Here is a 17,373-nt window from a genome sequence, read left to right on the forward strand (position 1 = left end):
TTCAGGACCATAGTAAAAGGCAAACATCACTGGGGAAGCTGCCTGGGCCAGGTTAGAAAGAGGCCACAGGGAATCTGGCCCTAACCACTGGGCCATCTTCTGCCTCTTGACCGTGGTGGGGAGCTGCCTTCTGCCCGGAGGGGCGCAATGTAAGAGAAAGATGTTAAAGCCAGCTTGTCTGACTCCCCAGGTTAGTAATCAGGTCCTTCCCTCCTCTTCCGGAGGTGGGAGACTGAATCGCCTCTCTGAACCAGCAGTGGCAGGGCTGACTGTCCACAGTGCTGCACCCCACTCTCTCCGCAGGCCCTGCGCCCAAGCCCCTCACATCAGCCAGCAGTCACATCCGCATTGTCTGTGACTGCACCTTTCCTCAGTTGAGAACCCGCCTGTCCCCCAGCCCATCTCACAGCCATCAGCTTTATTCTGCACACACGCCATCAAATTCCTCTCTGTAAGGAACTCGCTGGTGGTTCTCCGTCCTCCGATCTCCACAGCCACTTCTCCCGCTGTACCTAGCTGACTGTTTCATCTCCCAGTCACAGATGCCCTTGGCTGCCTTCCTCACTGGATTGTAAAAACTGGACTTTAACACAGTTCGCACGGTCCTCCCTGCTGTGTTCCCTGCCGTGTGCAGGCCCCTCTCCGGTTCTGTGAAGCACATCAGCCTGGTACCTGTGGCTCCAGTTTCTCCATCGTATCACAGAGCACTCACTAGATACTCGGTGACCTGGAGAGAGGAGGAAACAGGCCGCACCCCGTGTGTAAGGGCAGCATTCTGCCCTGCGCCTGGCTTGAAGTGGATTTTCATCACTGTCGAGGTTGCGTGCTAGGAGATAGTGAAGTAACCAGATTAATCAGTCTCCCCTCAGTCTCCAGGGTTGCTTTGTGCCTCTTTGGTCTCTCAGAGTCAGAGGAATCCAAGTGCCTAGAAGGGTGGCGACCCTGAGAAGCGCCCACCTGCACGTACCTACCCGCTGGTGTGTTTCCTTCTCCCTAGGGCCGGTTTCCTTCAGGTGTTGCTGATTCCGCAAGGTCAGACCTCACCCCCACATTTCACAGGGGCCTGGCCTTATACCCAGATGCCTTGCAGAGAAGTTTTCTCAGCTTCCCGCTGACTGGGATTTCCTTTGCCCCCATCTGACCTCAGCCCCCTCCCGTGGCCCTGCCCCTGAGGACAGAGGCTCACAGCGTGGGAACCCTTTGGCTCCCTCGGTTCTCAGGTCATCAGGTCCGTGGCGCCTGTTCCTTCCTCTTTGTCCTCGCTGCTCCCACCCGTAGCCCAGCTCTCTTGCCTGGATTATTCCAATGCCCATCTTCGTCCCTCCCTCCTCTCTCTCCCTTGCAGCTAGAAGATAAGACTGCAGGTCTCCATCATGACATTTCCTTGATTTAAGCCGTCAGGACCGTGTGTTGCCAGTACTCGAGTGAGCCTTGCAGGAGTCTTTCCAGGCCGCCTTCCGTGTCTTGCACCCTGTCCTCCCTCGGGGAGAGCCTCGGAAGTCAGCTTCCGCCTCACTGTGGCCCTTCATACTGCGGAGCCTTCACAGGGGCTGTTCCTCCAGCACTCATTCCTGCCTCGCAGCTGTTCCGCGTGGCGTCACTGTCCTCCAAGGCATGGGTGGGTTGCCCACAGCCCTCCTGAGGACCCAAGTGTGGCACTAGAACTGCCCATCTCGTCACTTTCCTTGTCCCACGAATCATGCCTCCCGCACTTGCTGTTCTATATCCAGCACCTTGCAGAGAGCTTTGAGTGTAGTACTTATTACTGAAGTGCAAAGAAAAGGACATCTCTGTTCAAGCACTATCTCAGAATCCAAATGTTTAGAATTTGACCCTTTGTTTGTCCCGTTAACCCCATGTTCTCCATGTTCTGCTCAGTGGCTTGTCAGCTGAAATGCAGTCCCAGGCATCGCAGTGCACTGAAGAAGACTTTTCAGCCTGGTTTTTGCAAGAATGGTGAGACACTGCCCTGGTTCTCATCAGAAGGAGGGACTGCACTGAGACGGTTCTGTCTGCAGACAGCTTAGTGGGGTTTCTGAATGGGTGAGGGCTCTGATGGGATTCAGTGGTTGAAAGAACAGGCACTGTGGGCTGGAGGGGAACTCCAAGGAGGTGAGATTTGTCTAGGGCTCTGTGGGCAAAGATTGGGAGGTACAAGGTGACCACACGAGTGGTCTAAGTACTTCGGAATCACACCAGCAGATGTAGTAATAACTTGCCTGCAAAGAAGTTATTTACACAGATTCAAGGCAGAGGTCACCTCTGGGAACAGAGCTATCAGTAATTCTCCGTCATCCTCCTCCAGCGTCCATATACACGTCACAGTTAAGTTAAAACAGTGTTGGTTCCTATGGCCGAAATGCTGCAGCCCTATCAGATGTGAGTACGGCTAAAAAGTTTCTCAGGTGGTAAGAATTTTCTCTTGTTCCTCTATTAGAGTTTTTCATGTTTTCCTTGTGTGTATGTATAGTGAGCGGGGAGAGTCTCTCAAGCTTCCTGTCTTAATGTCTCTTTCCTGCTGCTTTGAGTCTGGGTAGTTTATAAGGAAAATAAATTTGTTTCTTACTGTTGGGGAGGCTGGGGAGTCCACGGTTAAAGGTTGGATCTGATGAGAGGCCCCGTACTGATGGAAACGCCAAGATGGCCCAGGGAGTAGACCTGGTTCCCACCGAGTGGAACAGTGCACCCTCCCCTCGGAAGCGTACAGCAGAGAACCTGACACACACTCAGTCCCGTGCGTGCTCACCGTCTGCTTCCTGAGCAGGGGTGTGATCACCTATAAACTCCCTTAGGGAAAGACCCCTAGAGACCGGTGCACTGAGTACAACCTCTTTATCGCGTTCCATTTAAGTTGTTCTTAATTACATCTAACCGTCAAGTAATACAGACGAGCTTATGATGGAAAACCCCACTCTTGGGTTTCGGTGTACATCCTGCCCGCACCCCAGCTGCCGAGGCAGCGCGTCTTAACCCTTTCTACTGCCAGTTCCTTTAGCTGTCATCTCCACAACACTTCGGCCGAGGGTAACTTCCCCTGCGTTGTTATCAAGTTTACATGATATGTATTGCCTCCCTCGTTGGAAAGCTGAGAATTTAGCTCATTTCCCTCTCCCCTCTCTCTTACACTCAATACTTGACGGTTCTACTTAATGTTTGCCTCATCTTCGCCTATAATCACAGGTGGTGCACTTAGCCCTCTCCTGCTTCTTTTGTTTATATGATTTGGCTTCCTGACCCCTTCCCATGAAAGAGCAAAAGGCCCTGGACATGAACATTCCTGGTCCTTCCACTTCCTCGCTCTTCTCGGTTACACTTTCACTTTTCTATAATCGCCAGCTGTATTTTAAAGTAATATTTGTGTTTTGTCCCACATCTACAATTCATCCTTAAGTGTAGCCTAAAAGCAAAAAAAAAAAAAAAACTGTTCACATGAAGCCTGTGCAAATATTACTCCTTGTGGACCAGGTGGCACGCAAGGATTTCATTTCCTTCTCTGTGATTACTACAGCTGACTCCAGAAGCTTTTTATTTGGAAAAGAAGAAGAATCGCCTGCTTTAGGGTTTTTCCAGTTAAGTTTTTGAAGTCATGCATATTCAACGTAGTAACCACATACCTACGCACAGGAAAAAACAGGAAGTGAGAGAGGATTCGACAGTTTAAAATACCAGAAAAATCTCACTACATGGAGCCTGTGTTAAAAATATTTCACATTGTTCATGTAGACTCATCAAGAAAATTAAAGAGAAAATAGTAAGGAAAACACCCAGGCCTGCTCAGGAAAACTTTAGATAGAAAAGGTTCTTAGTCTTAGTGCTCTTAATACCACATAGTCAACTTTCCTTCCATGTGATGACTTCCATGTGGCACAGTACTTACTTAGGGAATGAAACAGAGTGAGAAATGTGTGTTGCCCTTGCCGTCGTGGAAGGTGAATTACAGTGGGCGCAGTGGGGGCATCGGTCTGGTAGTCACATGTGGAAGTATGTAGTCTAGACCAGTGGTGGCGAACCTATAGCACGTGTGTTGCAGTGGCTGTTCCCACTGAGAGCTCTAAAGGGTTCGCCATCATTGGTCTACAGTGAACTCAAACTGAGCTAAAAGGGAAGGTTCTTTGAGGATACCAAGCGAAGAAACCCACGTGGGAGGGCCAGGGATTTAGCTCAGTGGTGCCACTGCCTTCCTCACAAGTGCAAGGACCTGAGTTCGATCCCTGGCACCCCCCACACACCAAAAAGAAACGTACATGGGGAGTGAGGCGCTGAGGGGTCAGGATGGTGTTTTTCAAGGAATGGTGTTTACCAAACACAGGAGCAGAGATTAAGAGCTGGATTAGGGAGCATTACAGAGAGAGAAAGATTCCGTGCTGGCTGCTGCAGCTGGATCTTCAGAGCCAGGGTGAGTGGGAGAGGACCCAGGCCACACAAGGACCCTGCCCAGCAGGTGTCACAGAGGGTGTGGCCGCCCCGAATGTGATCCTAAGCTCACCCTCGGAGACCTCCCAGGCAAAAGCTTTCCCACTTTCAGGATGACACAACAGGCTATGGAGGAAGCTCCCGAAAGCCTCTCTGGACCTGTACCGACCTGCACTTTGCAACTTGGCTGGGAGAGGGTTTTGCAGGAGGGAAGCGATACATTCTCGTCTCTGCCCAAGAAACCGGAAGAAGGACGAACACAGCAGCGGCGGCTCTCTCCGGAAGAGACCCGGGCCGTCCTCGGCTTCCTCTGTCCTCTGACATGGCCCACAGTCAGGCCAGCCACCGCGACAGACAGAAAGGTGGTAATCACACAACGGGCAGCCTTCTAGTAACAAGGCATTTCTAGGAGCAGCTGAAATGTTTTTAAGAGAGAAAGATGGACAGATGGGCTGTTTCCACGTTTTAGCTGTTACAAACTGTGCCACTGTAAACACAGGTGCGCGTATATCACTGTGGTAGGATTCTTCCCATTCTTATGGAAGGAAACCCGGCAGAGGGATGGCTGGGTCAAATGGAACCTCCAGTCCCAGCTCCTTGAGGTATCTCCATATTGATTTCCACAGTGGTTGCACCAGTCTGCACTCCCACCAACCATGGAAAAGGGTTCCTTTCTCCCCACAACCCTGCCAGCATTTGTTATTGTGTGATTTCTTGACTGGATAAAGATGATGTGGTTTTTCTATAAAATGGAATACTGCTCAGCCATAAAGAATGAGAAAGTAGATTCATTCATAGGAAAATGGATACGTATTGAGGATGTACTCCTAAGTGAAATGAGTCACACATGTGTAAATGCCGAATAGTTTCTCTGGTGTGAAAAATTATAATGGTACGTAAGATCCTAATGATAAACTTGACAATATGAAATAGGAAGAAAAGGGCTAAAGGTGTGTCGACAGTGGGAAAGGTAGGGGAAAGGGAATAAGGGAAAAGAAAAAAACAGGAAAAAATGGAAATAAAGTGTTTGTAAATGGTGAGAGGAGGAGGGAGTGAAGGGAGGGCAGGGGCAAGGGGAAGAATGAGAGCCAAGACCCGTCATGGAGAGGTATGAGATCCCAATGAAGCATGTAACTGTGCTGCAGACCTGAAATGTACCGGTAAACTCAATGAGAGAAAAAGGAGAGAGAGAGAGAAAGACGAGCACTTGGCACTGGGCTCTGTCTACTAGCTCTCTTCTTGGAAAAACTTGAACTTCAGTAGAACTTCATTATATTTAAAATATAATCCAAATTTAGTATCACATTCACAAAGTCTCATGATCTGCCGGCTATTGTTTTTACGGTCTCATGGTGTATGTACTGTCATGCCCTTCATCACGGCTTTCCAGCTTATTCTCTGCCCCAGGGCCTTTGCACAGGAATGCCCTTACCTCACATCTAAATGACAGACTTTCTCACTTCATTCCATCCTCTAATCAGCCATCATTCGCTCAAGGATTTTTTCTTAATCATCCTTCCTTATCCCCTGTCACTCCCTACTCTGTTACCTTATCTGAAACCTCATTTGTTTACTTCATTTGTCTCTATCAACTAGTAGTTAGGGACAAAGATGTAGGCCAACTCGTTCAACATCATATCTGGAAAGCCTAGAATAATGGTGTGCTGGTCCTTAGTATTTGCTGGATAAATAAGTGATGGGTGCTATTACATCCTTCTCATACTTGGAGGGCTGTTGTGTGGGCTAATGAATTGATTTTCTTCCAGGAAACACTTACAGGGTGTCAGATACTCACTGAACACATAATTAATGAAGACTGTTAGATGCTATGCACACAATAATGAGTCATTACTGAGAGACACAGATAAAGATACCACCTTTACCTTAAGGAGCTCAGTGCTATAATTAACGTGCAGAGATCCAGGAGACAAAAACCAACAAGCCACAAACTCCACGGTCTTGCTAGGACCCCAGGTGACGGGGAGAATCAGGTCAGACACACATTCTTGAAAAGACACTCATCCTAACCTATACCACCCTAATACCAGTGCCACAGACATTTGAAATGAACGCCACAAATCAGTATCCCTCGTAAGTATAATGATCCTTTAAAAAAAAAGTTTAGAAACAAAATTAAAAATACTTGAAGAAGATAATGCATCACCATCAGATGGGGTTTATCCCAGCAGTGCAAGTCTGGGCTCCTTCATTCGGAAGTCACCGAGTATAACTCACAGTATGAGTATGAGAAAAATCTGCGTGACCCCTCAGCCAGTTTTCAAGCTGCCTGATGAATCTGAGCCTGGCCGTAGCAGGGAAGACTGGGCTGTGTAATTCCCTGGTGCTGAGAAAAACAGCTTCATTCAGGGAGTGGGAAATTGGTCCTCTCTGACAAACTTACAGTAGTGAGAGCAGCCAGGTCCCTCAGGGGAATGTGGAGTATCCTGCCTCTGGCATCCTCACGTCTGGGACTGTCCACAGTTTTCACAAAGGAGAATAGGGGTTCCCCTCTTGAACACCCGCTCCTCCAGAGTTCCGGGATGGGAGGGATCCCTACATGGGGTGAAGAAGCCAACAGAACTTACATCCCTGAGGTTTTCAGGGGCTTGGAATCCCAGGTGGTCAGAATTTGAAAGGAGCCTGGGCTGGTCTTACTGTGAATGCTCACAATTGAGAGACAAGAAAGTCAGCCCCACTAGAGGGAGATTACCCAGGCCCTTCCTCCTGAGATCCAGCTGTGGTCAGCTGGTTCCAGGACAGTAAGCCCATTAGACCTTATCTTCCATTTTACCTAGCCGCTTTTCCTCCAACCAGTGTTGTTTATGATTACTCATAAGCGAACTTTTGTTTGTAAACAGTCCCCGTCAAATCCTGTCTGACTTGTGGTCTAGCGTGTCTGCTCCCCCTAGTTAGTGTCTGGTGTGGAGAAAACCGAACTAATCGGACACAGCCTTTTGTGTACGTATTCTGATTAATGGACTGGAAGGTCGGGCAGCCACCTCCTCTAATCCCGCAGACCTCACAACCAACCAGACAGAGTCCGGAGCTCAGTGTCTCTGTCTGATCCTTCTGTCCTTCTCCCTAATTCAACAAATTCCTTATAAGATCATAGTAAAAATGTACTGAGTGCTCATGTGCCTGGCACTGTGTGCTGAGGTTCTGCGTTCTCTCGTTTTGGGTTACGACACCTCGTTAGTCCTGTTCGCCCCGTCATTGTGCAAACAGACCCAGAGGCTCAGTAATGGGCTAAGGCCGCAGTGTTTGAACCCGGGTCTGGCTGACTCTAGTGTTCCAAGTTTGTAGGAAGGAAAATTCTTCCTGGTTTAAAATGAAAATTGTTTTCTCTTTCTCTCCCTCTATCTCTGCAGTCTCAGGAGGAAGTCTGCGATCTTCTCCATGCTGCACCTTTCCAAAACATCCTGCCTCGAGTCTACATCAAAGGTAAGAAGGGCTATCAACAGCTGCATTTAAACCTCTTGGGTTTGGTTTGGTTTTGTCTTGTCTTGTCCTAGTTTTTTTTCTTTTTTGGGGGGGGTGTTTGTTTGTTTTGCCGTCCTAGAGATTGAAGCAGAGCCCCACTCCCACCCCCACCTTTTTAAAAAATTTTGAAACAGGTTCTTGCTCAGTTGCCCTGGCTGGGCTCAAACTTGCAGTCCTCCTGCCTCAGCCTCTCAGAATGCTGGGATGACAGGTGTGTGCCTCTGTGCCCGACTTCCACTCACTGCCCAATCACACAGAACTCAGACCTGCAGTCAGCAGGGGAATTCAGTCACAGAATTATAGACTCGAAATGGACACGCTAGGCCTTGTCCCTTCTAGAGTCCCTAGCAAGGCTATCTAACTTTGGCTTAACTTCCTCATGGGGTGGAAAACTCACCACCCCAGAAGCTAAACGATTCCATGACTGGCAGAGCCCACAGAAAGTGCTTCCTTGTATTGAGTCCAAGGAGGAAGCTCCGCCCACTCCAGGCTTGGGGCCGCGGCTGTCCATCAGCGGCCCTCTTTGAGTGCCTTCCTGCCTTCACTGTGGCCCCAAGTGTCCCTTCTGTTCCTTTGTAGAGGGTGAGCGCCTGGAAGTGCGGATGAAGCGCCTCGAAGCCAAGTATGCCCCACTCCACCTGGTGCCCCTGATAGAGCGACTGGGGACCCCGCAGGTATGAACCCCAAGGAACCCTAGGGCAGGAAGATACGGCCCAGCCTGCTCATTTTACAGATAGGAAACGTAAGGCCGGGAAAGGGAAGGGGGCCTCTAGTACCACAAAGCTGCTCCGTGGCAGGCACAGGTCTGGGTGAGGGTGGACGCTGGGCCTGAGTTCTGTCTTCTGCTCCCTCTGTACCTGTGAAGCAAGGAGTCAGCTACCTCATTTAAACAGGCACTGTTGCACCCTTGCTGGAGGTCGGGAATTCTGCTGTGCTGTCTCTGACAATTAAAACCTCACCCACTCAGGCTTCAGTTCCCCTCTGAGAAACACAGGAGCAGGAGATGGGCGTGGCCACTGAGCTTGCTAACCCAAACGCTGAAAACCATTCCTGTCAGTCAGTAAGGTGCTAATGAACTGTGGTGCAATTATCCGAATTATGATGCAATAATGAAAAGGAAAAATTAGATCTAGGTGCATTGATCAGTGTGTATAGATCTTAAACACACAATTGCATTAATAAAGCAAATTGTGCTATATAATCATCCCATTTTTATTTATTTATTTATTGGTACTGGGGATCGAACTCAGGTCCTTGTGCTTGCCAGGCAGGCGAGGGAACCACTGAGCTAAATCCCCAGCCCTCTATTGTTTTTAAATACATACACTTGAAACATAAGTGAAACGTTCCCTGAAAATATCTGGGGTGATAGACATCTCAGTGGCAGCCTCTGATGATAGACAGAGGAAATGGTAACTGGGGGAGAAAGGGAATTCAAGTGATCTCAGCTTAATCTGTAATATTAGAGTATTTTCAGAGGTGTGTGGATTCAAACCCGTACCAGGTGCTGTGAACACTAAGACGAGTGAACTCCCTGTGTTCAGAGAGGTCACAGGCTCGGCAGGCAGGAGCAAGAAAGAAGCAAGTAGCGGGGAGAGGCAATGAATACGCTGTTTCGTATTGATGGCAGCGAACTTGGCGTTTTGGGGTGATCTGGGAGCATTCAGAAAGGAGGGGAACAGGACATCATAGTGAGACAAGACTGCTGAGAAGCCTTAGGGTTTCATTCCACTGTGGAATGGCCGTTCCTCTCTGTGGCTGTCACATCCTCAGTGGCCTCCACTCAGGCACAGCACGGCAGGGACTTGGGGCACAGTGCAGAGCCCCATCTGCACAGGTGTCAGGCTGATGAAGTCCCCTTAAGGGCTTGTTTGCTACCAGCCTGTTCCTGAAAGCTAAGCTACATTTACGTTCTTTGGCTCACTGAGAGAGCCCGAGGTGCCGTGGAGTGGACATGCTTTGGCCTTCTAGAGTTGAACAGAGGAGATCCTCTCACGTAGTTTCCTTTTAGGGAGAAATCCCCCAAGCCGGCGACATGTCAGTGTGCCCGCTGCTCAGTTGGTGTCATCCTGCAGGAATCCAGCTCCTTAAGCCTAGAGTTGAACAGAGGAGATCCTCTCACGTAGTTTCCTTTCAGGGAGAAATCCCCCAAGCCGGCGACATGTCAGTGTGCCCGCTGCTCAGTTGGTGTCATCCTGCAAGAATCCAGCTCCTTAAGCCCAAGGCTTAGCATGTGTTTCCACTTAGAGGACTGTGAATTCCTTCCCTGTTCTGGTGAACACAGCTTCCTCGGAGCTGATAGAAATCTCAATTTGTCAAAGGTTGAGTGTTGAATAAACACAACCCTAGACATTCCACAAGAAGGGAAATGCCAGTTTTATAAGTCTCCCATTTCTCAAGAAATGGTTTTAAAACTAAAAAAGCAGTCAGGCTGAGAGTAGCAATTCCTAGGGCCTGGGGAGGGAGCGGGGATCAGTACATGCTAGGTGCATACATGGAGAAATACCAGACTGAAACCCATTCATGTATACAAATGGTACACGTTCATTAAAAAAGTGGGGGGCCGGGAATGTTGCTCAGTGGCACCTCGCTTGCCTGGCAAGCACAAGGGTCCTGAGTTCAATTCCTGGTATTAGGAAAAACAACAACAAAAAACATTTAAATGAAATAACTATTCCATAGAGGAAAAAAAAAAAAAAAAGCAGTACTTCCAAGCTAGCCAGGGTCTTACTTCCGCTCAAAGATCTAATGTCTGGTCAGTCTGTGTCAATATCTAACCTAATATCTGGGTCAGTAGCAGAAGAATGTGTGGCGTATTTCAAGCAAAGAAGTTTGAGCAGGACTGCATTGTTGGCATTTACTTCGGAGACAGATTGAGGTGACCTGGCTCACTGCCTACCACAATTGTGAAAAGAACATTCAGGGGTGAAAGGAATGCAGTAATAGCTGTTTTTCCTTAGCTGAGCTTCCTCGCTTGTTACAAGGAAACAAATAGTACAATGGACCCTTGAGTTACAAACTCAGTTTGTTCTTGAGTGCTGTTGTGACTCAAGTTGGTCAGGGAAGGCTCAGGCTCCTCTCCACAGCCTTCAAAGGCCCTCTCCTGTGCACAGGCAGATCTCAGTGTCCTTGGAGAGACACTGGCCCAGGATTTTGCAGTGAACCCCACCCAGGAAGGATGTTACAGTGTTACTTCTACAACTCTTTAAGGGTTAAATCTGTATCTGAGACCATCTGGGAGTACAAGGGGCTGGTCATCAGGTTGTAACACAAGAGTTTGTTCCTAAGTTAAAACTAAAAGTCCAGCCATAACCCAACTCATGTGTATGTCAGGCTGGTCGTAATTCTAGGGTCCACTGTTTAAGAATTCCAAGAACCGTAAAAGATCATACAAAGTCATACTTCTCCAGAGGGCATTAAATATAATCAAATGGCTCCATGCAGAAACTACTTTAGAGAGAACCCCCCATAGAGAACAGATGAAATACCAAACCACAAATTGGCAGTGTTTGCAGCAAACAATCTATAAAACACTTTTGCAACACAAAAGTAAAGTGATAGATATACCCTAAAAAAGAAAGCACGAAAGAAAACTCAAAACATGAGAAACATAATGCCAACAATCACAAAAGTCGTACTGAGCATTACCTGTAATCAGCGGGCAGCAGATCCCAACACATGCAATAAATTCATCTCTTGAGTTGGTTGGCGAAGGACTTTTCTTCGTGATAATGGCATGGATAGGGGACAACGAACAGGATTTTTAAGCAGACACCTTCAGTTCAGCTTTTCCAGTTTCTATGGAAAAGGAAAGCCTTTTGACCCATCTATAACTAGGAATTTATCCAACAAAATGAACACAGGTAAATAGGATGGCAGCTTTAGAATTATCCACAAAAGTAAAAATTTATAAGCAATTTAAATTAACAAAAGGGCCACTATTTATGTTGTTATTAAAAACTCATGATACTGGAAATATTGAAGGAAGTGGATTTTAAATTACTGATATATTAAGAGAAAGAAGCCATGGACACAGTGTGGTCCAAATTTTAAATATGCGTGTATACACCTACTCACATAGCCACAAACAGTATTTGTATATCATTATTTTTTCAGAGCTCATCTCTAGGTGCTAAGTGAAGGATTTTTTCTCTCTTGTACCTTAAAGTGTTTTTAATTTATAAATTTTTCAAAATTTCGCATGGTGGCAGTTTATTACTTTTATTAGTTCATGGAATTGTTGAAGGCAAACACTCTCCCATAGGAAAGAAACCAGGCTCCTTTCATTGGCTGTGGTGGTGGGGGCCAGTAGGACTCAAAGTCGGCCTGTAGATTTATCAATTCTGTTGCTCCTTTTCCTCCTTCCCCAGCCAAGATTATCTGGCCCTGGGGACTTGTGCAGATCAACCAACAGCCGAAATTATTTTGTAGGCCAGTACTTTACATATATTTGCCAAAAAGAAATGTTCACAACTCGAGAACAAACTTGGGTCCCTTACTGAGCAGCTCCCCTGAGCAGTCTTTCTGATGTAGAAAACCCTTCTTGGGACCAAAGGAAACAGAATCAAGCACAGGGCTCAAGATTACTTGAGAGATCATTCTAGCTAACTGGCAACTTGAGAGGTGTCCCCACCCCGAGAACTGTGTCTTCCCATAGAATCAGGAGGAGCCTCCTGTGAACCAAGTTTCACTTATCTTTGTGTTTAAAACACCCATTGGAAAACTTTTCCAGTTCGTCTTTTCCCAAGATTTCTTTTACTTTACAGTTGTCAAGACAGCTGCACTCATAGCCCACATTCATGAGTCTCCGGCATTGATATTTCTCCATTTCTTCTAGGGGTCACCTAGAGCCCCCCCGTCCTTTGGGGGACTCCAGGGAGCTGTTGGCCCTTGGTGAAACCTTACACCAGGGAGCCGATACCACAAGTGCCCTGTGGACCTGTGTGTGTCCGAAGCCAGCTCCCTTTGGCTTTGTTCCTAGACTAGAAGACCTGACTCTGACCTTAGATTTTAATATTTATCTTGCTTTTCAGGTAACTTTGATCATCTTTACCCTAGGTATTTTTCTCAGAATGCATAGGGTAGTGTGTTTTGATGTGTCTGCCTAGCCATGTAATCATTAGATACACAGTAACCAGAACCCAAATGAGAAGCCAGTTTCAGTTATTAATATAGATCACATGCACTGCTCAAAGATTTTTAACTAGAGGAAATAACTCTGTGAAGTCAGTGGCAAATTTTAAGATTAACATAATCTCCTTGTTATGCATTCAGCTGTACAGATATATTTAAACAGCAGATCTCACCATTTCCCCAAGCCCATCTGCTCTCGCAACTGATTTTAATCTAAAATGTTTCTACATACAGACACATACCACACGTCTGTCTATTTTTGTCTGTCTGTGGAACTGTGGGTGGATTTTTTAAAAAGTGGATTGTAGTATATGTCATTTTTTTGCAATTTGCTCTATTAACTTTACAGTTACACCCACAAATCTAGATTAGCAGGAATCAGATCCTGGCTTTAGCCCTCACTGGCAGCCTCCTCTCTGAGCCTCAAGTTTCCTATCTGTGAAGTAGGGCTAAGCATAATATGGCATTGAATAGTCAGTACCCACCAGGTGCTTAGAAAAGGAGGTGGTGGTATATTATAGGTTATACGCATGAACTAGTTACAGCAACAGTACAGTAGGACTGATAGTATCACGTCAGACTTTTAATTCCTACCTACCATTTGATGGCAAGGTTACATCATCATTTCTGAACATCATTCTTCTACAGATGGCTCCTGGATTTTACATAGCCCAAGTCAGACTCTCCTAATGTCACAGGTTTATATAGTCAGGTTTATACTGATGTCTGGAGAAGACAGCAGGCATGACAGGAATTGCAGGTACACCTGGCTTCGCTGTTGGGAACCTCTAGCAGGTGGACAGCGGGAACCACCGATGTGGATCGAAGGTTTGCGTCTCCTTCCATTCCCAGCAAATCGCCATCGCTCGGGAAGGCGACCTGCTGACCAAGGAGCGGCTGTGCTGTGGCCTGTCCATGTTCGAGGTCATCCTGACCCGCATCCGGAGCTATCTGCAGGACCCCATCTGGCGGGGCCCGCCGCCCACCAACGGCGTCATGCACGTGGACGAGTGTGTGGAGTTCCACCGGCTGTGGAGCGCCATGCAGTTCGTCTACTGCATCCCCGTGGGCACCAACGAGTTCACAGCTGAGTACGTACCTCCTGGGAGGGCAGGGCCCCCACCAGCCTGCCTGTCCCCGTGAGAGCCGCTGGGGTGGCAGAATTTAGGCATGTACACGGGTGGGGACCTGGCTGGACAGCAGTGGTTCTATGGAGAGCATCTGTGACGTGCCGGGGCTGGACCGACAGCAGCGCTGAATAGATGGGCAGTTCCTGCTCTCTGGTAGCTTAAGGGGCCAAGGTGAAGACACACGTAGACACAGGAGTGTTTGCAGCCAGGAAGGAAGGGAGACAGATGGCACAGATAGAGATAAAATGGGTTGTCCAACTTTAGATAGAACCCAGCCTCCCAAAGTGCTTGGCATTTGGATCTTGGAAGAAAGGCAGCAGCCCAATGAAGGCAGAAGGTTTGAGTGCCCATTTTGGGCGAGAGAGCCCTTTGGGGCCTCAGTGTTCCAAGACAGGACGTCAGGCTGAACAAATGGGCACGGGAGCCCAGTGAGGGTATGGCATGAAGAATATCACTGCCCCCTTCAGCGTCTTTCAGTCCCCAGAGTGGACAGAAGTAGGGCCCCGTTCTTCCAGCGCTAAACAGCTCATCTTCAAGGTCCGAGTAGTAGAGAAGGTAACCAGGCCTGCCTTCCAGAAGCCAAGAGCAGGGGAGAAAGACGGGGCTGGGGGAGGCCGGGAAGGCTCTGCCAAGGGAGAGGTATTGGATGGGGTGCTAAGGCCAGCCCGCTGCCAAGGGCATGTTCAGAACTGCTGGGCCCAAACTTCCAGCTCGGGGCAGTGAGGAGCCTACCAGCTTTGAGGAGGTGCACGGCAGAGGGCCGGCCTCATGGCCATCCACACTTCTCTTGCATCCAGGGTCCTGCAGTCAGAGTTTCCTCATAGCCCAGGGGCTCAGCCTCCACATGCCAGTAGCACCTGTGCCTGTCCCTCCCTGCCGCACCTATGGCCGGCCACTTGGCCTCCTGGTGTGAGGTGATTCTTCTCCTCACTGAGCCAGGAGAGCTCCTCCTCTGACTTGCCTAAATGTCAAGGGCTGATTGCCTATTTTTCCTTGTCAATGAATCCCTTCTTCCACAATGAGTGCTTTGTCACCTCAGCAGGATCAGCACCGCCCTGTGCTCTGAAGGGCTTATCCTACCACAATCCTAGGCACGAAGGAAGCCACCTCTCAGCTTCCCTCATACGCATTCTCCAGGATGATCCTCCCTGGCCCCTCACTCCTGCTCTTCTCCCCACTCTAGGCAGTGTTTTGGCGATGGTTTGAACTGGGCTGGCTGCTCCATCATCGTTTTGTTGGGCCAGCAGCGTCGCTTTGATCTGTTCGACTTCTGTTACCACCTGCTGAAAGTGCAGAGGCAGGACGGGAAGGACGAGATCATCAAGAACGTGGTGAGCAGCCTGGCTGGGGTGTGGGCGGTGGGGCTGGCCTGGCGGCAGGCTCTGGTCCGGAGAGAGGAGGGCGAGCTGCTCTTGGAAGCCGTCTGCCCATGCTATGGGTAGATACAGACACTCGGTGGCTGGGGACTGGAGGCGGCGACAAGTCACCTGCTCATAGCCCACTGCAGTGAATCAGGGCCGGCCCAGCTGCTGACCCGAAATACCCATCCCCTGTTGCAGGCAGACTGATGTGTCTTGTGGGTGCATTCACCCCCAGTAGAGTTGAGCAGGGGCCTGGGATGAGACAGGTGCCGGCCTGGCTAGGCAAGGCTGTTTGTTGTGGGAGACACACAGGCCAGGACAAGGTGCTCAGAGGTGGCTTCATAAGAGGCACTGCCAGTACCGCGTTGAGTGGCCACCTGCAAATGGAGTGCAGGATTTGGGTGGACGCTGCAGACAGAAGGACCAGCTACAGCAAAGGCACAGGGCAGGGGGGTGGCTGAAGCAGAGGGCAGCAACCAGGGACAGAAACCAACCAGTGGAGAAAGGGGCAGGAGCCACCTTGTAAGGAGTGTTACAAAACTGTGGGAAAATGATGACCACTGTGACCAGTGGTTCGGCTGAGTGATGTTAAGTGCATTGTGAAACTTCCATCACTATCCCTTTAGCAACTCTCTAGTCCCTGGCCACTGCCATGCTGCTGTTTCTATGATTCTGACCACTGCAAGTGCCTTTTGTAAGTGGGATCTTAGAATATTGGATTCTAATATTGGACTGGTTTATTTCACTTAGAGTAATGTCCTCAGATTTATCCATAGTCTAGCATATATCAGAATTCCCTTCTCTTAAGGCTGAATATTATTTCATTGTAATTGTATACCATATTTTATCTAAAACAAAATCCACGAATGGACACCTTGGTTGTATCCATCTTTTAACTGTGGTGAACGATCCTGTGAGTGAGTACAGGTGCACAGATATCTGGGTCGCTTCTTTCATTCCAGGAGTAAAATCGCTGGGTCACTTGGTAATTCTTTTCAATTGGTTGAACTGCTGTTCTGTGTTCCACAATGGCTGTACCATTTTAATACCCCACCAGCTGTACCTAAGAGTTCCAGTTCTTCCTGTCCTCATCAGTACTTGTTACTGTGATTTCCTCCAAGAATTTTATAGTTATAACACTTACATTCGGTCCTTTTTATCCATTTCAAGCTAATTTTTGTGTGTGGTATAAAGTAAGGTTCCAAAACTATTTTTCACGTAGAAAACCTATTTATTTCCAGCTGCCTGATTTTTCCCGCACCATCTGTTAAAAAACCTGACTCCCCGCTTTTTGAATGGTCTTGGCACCCTTGTTGAAAATCATTTGCTTATATATGTGAAGATTGATGTCTAGGCTCTCTGTTCAGTTCCACTGGCCTAGCGAGTGGTCTTTATACCACTATCACACTGGTTTTAAAAGTTGCAAAGATTTAATATGGGAACCCAAATTGCCCTTTAGGCAAGAGAGTGACAGTCATTAAAGCATTGAGTCCCTGGACTCCAACCTCACTGAATCCTTCTTTCTCTGCCCTTCTTCCCACCTTCCGCTGAACATCTGTGTCCTCTTGCAGCCCCTGAAGAAGATGGCTGACCGGATCAGGAAGTACCAGATCTTGAACAATGAGGTTTTTGCCATCCTCAACAAATACATGAAGTCCGTGGAGACAGACAGTTCCACCGTGGAGCATGTGCGCTGCTTCCAGCCACCCATCCACCAGTCCCTGGCCACTACCTGCTAGGCGGAGGTCCGCAGACCCTCGAGCTAGGGGTGGAGAAGCAGGAAAGAAAAAGCAGCGGTCAGCCTGCCGCAGGTCCCACCGGACAGTGTGTGGGATGGACCAGGAATCAAATAGGAA

At 48.3% G+C, this 17,373-nt stretch overlaps 1 protein-coding gene across 4 annotated transcripts in view; it reads left to right on the forward strand.

Moving 5' to 3' along the window:
• The window catches only part of Cyfip2 (cytoplasmic FMR1 interacting protein 2), a 122,139-nt gene extending 104,772 nt beyond the window's left edge, over positions 1-17,367 (forward strand). For all 4 annotated transcript variants that reach the window (XM_033761601.1, XM_019207259.2, XM_033761602.1 and 1 more), the window contains 5 exons: positions 7,782-7,854; positions 8,473-8,567; positions 13,879-14,117; positions 15,340-15,487; positions 17,089-17,367. In XM_033761601.1, coding sequence (XP_033617492.1) covers positions 7,782-7,854; positions 8,473-8,567; positions 13,879-14,117; positions 15,340-15,487; positions 17,089-17,256 — 723 coding nt within the window. In that variant the 3' untranslated portion in view covers positions 17,257-17,367. The remainder of the gene's footprint in view (positions 1-7,781; positions 7,855-8,472; positions 8,568-13,878; positions 14,118-15,339; positions 15,488-17,088) is intronic.
• The last annotated feature ends 6 nt before the right edge of the window (positions 17,368-17,373 follow it).

The sequence above is a fragment of the Fukomys damarensis genome, unplaced genomic scaffold (genome assembly GCF_012274545.1).
Source record: "Fukomys damarensis isolate Sample0158 unplaced genomic scaffold, DMR_v1.0_HiC HiC_scaffold_9, whole genome shotgun sequence".
Lineage (NCBI taxonomy): Eukaryota > Metazoa > Chordata > Mammalia > Rodentia > Bathyergidae > Fukomys > Fukomys damarensis.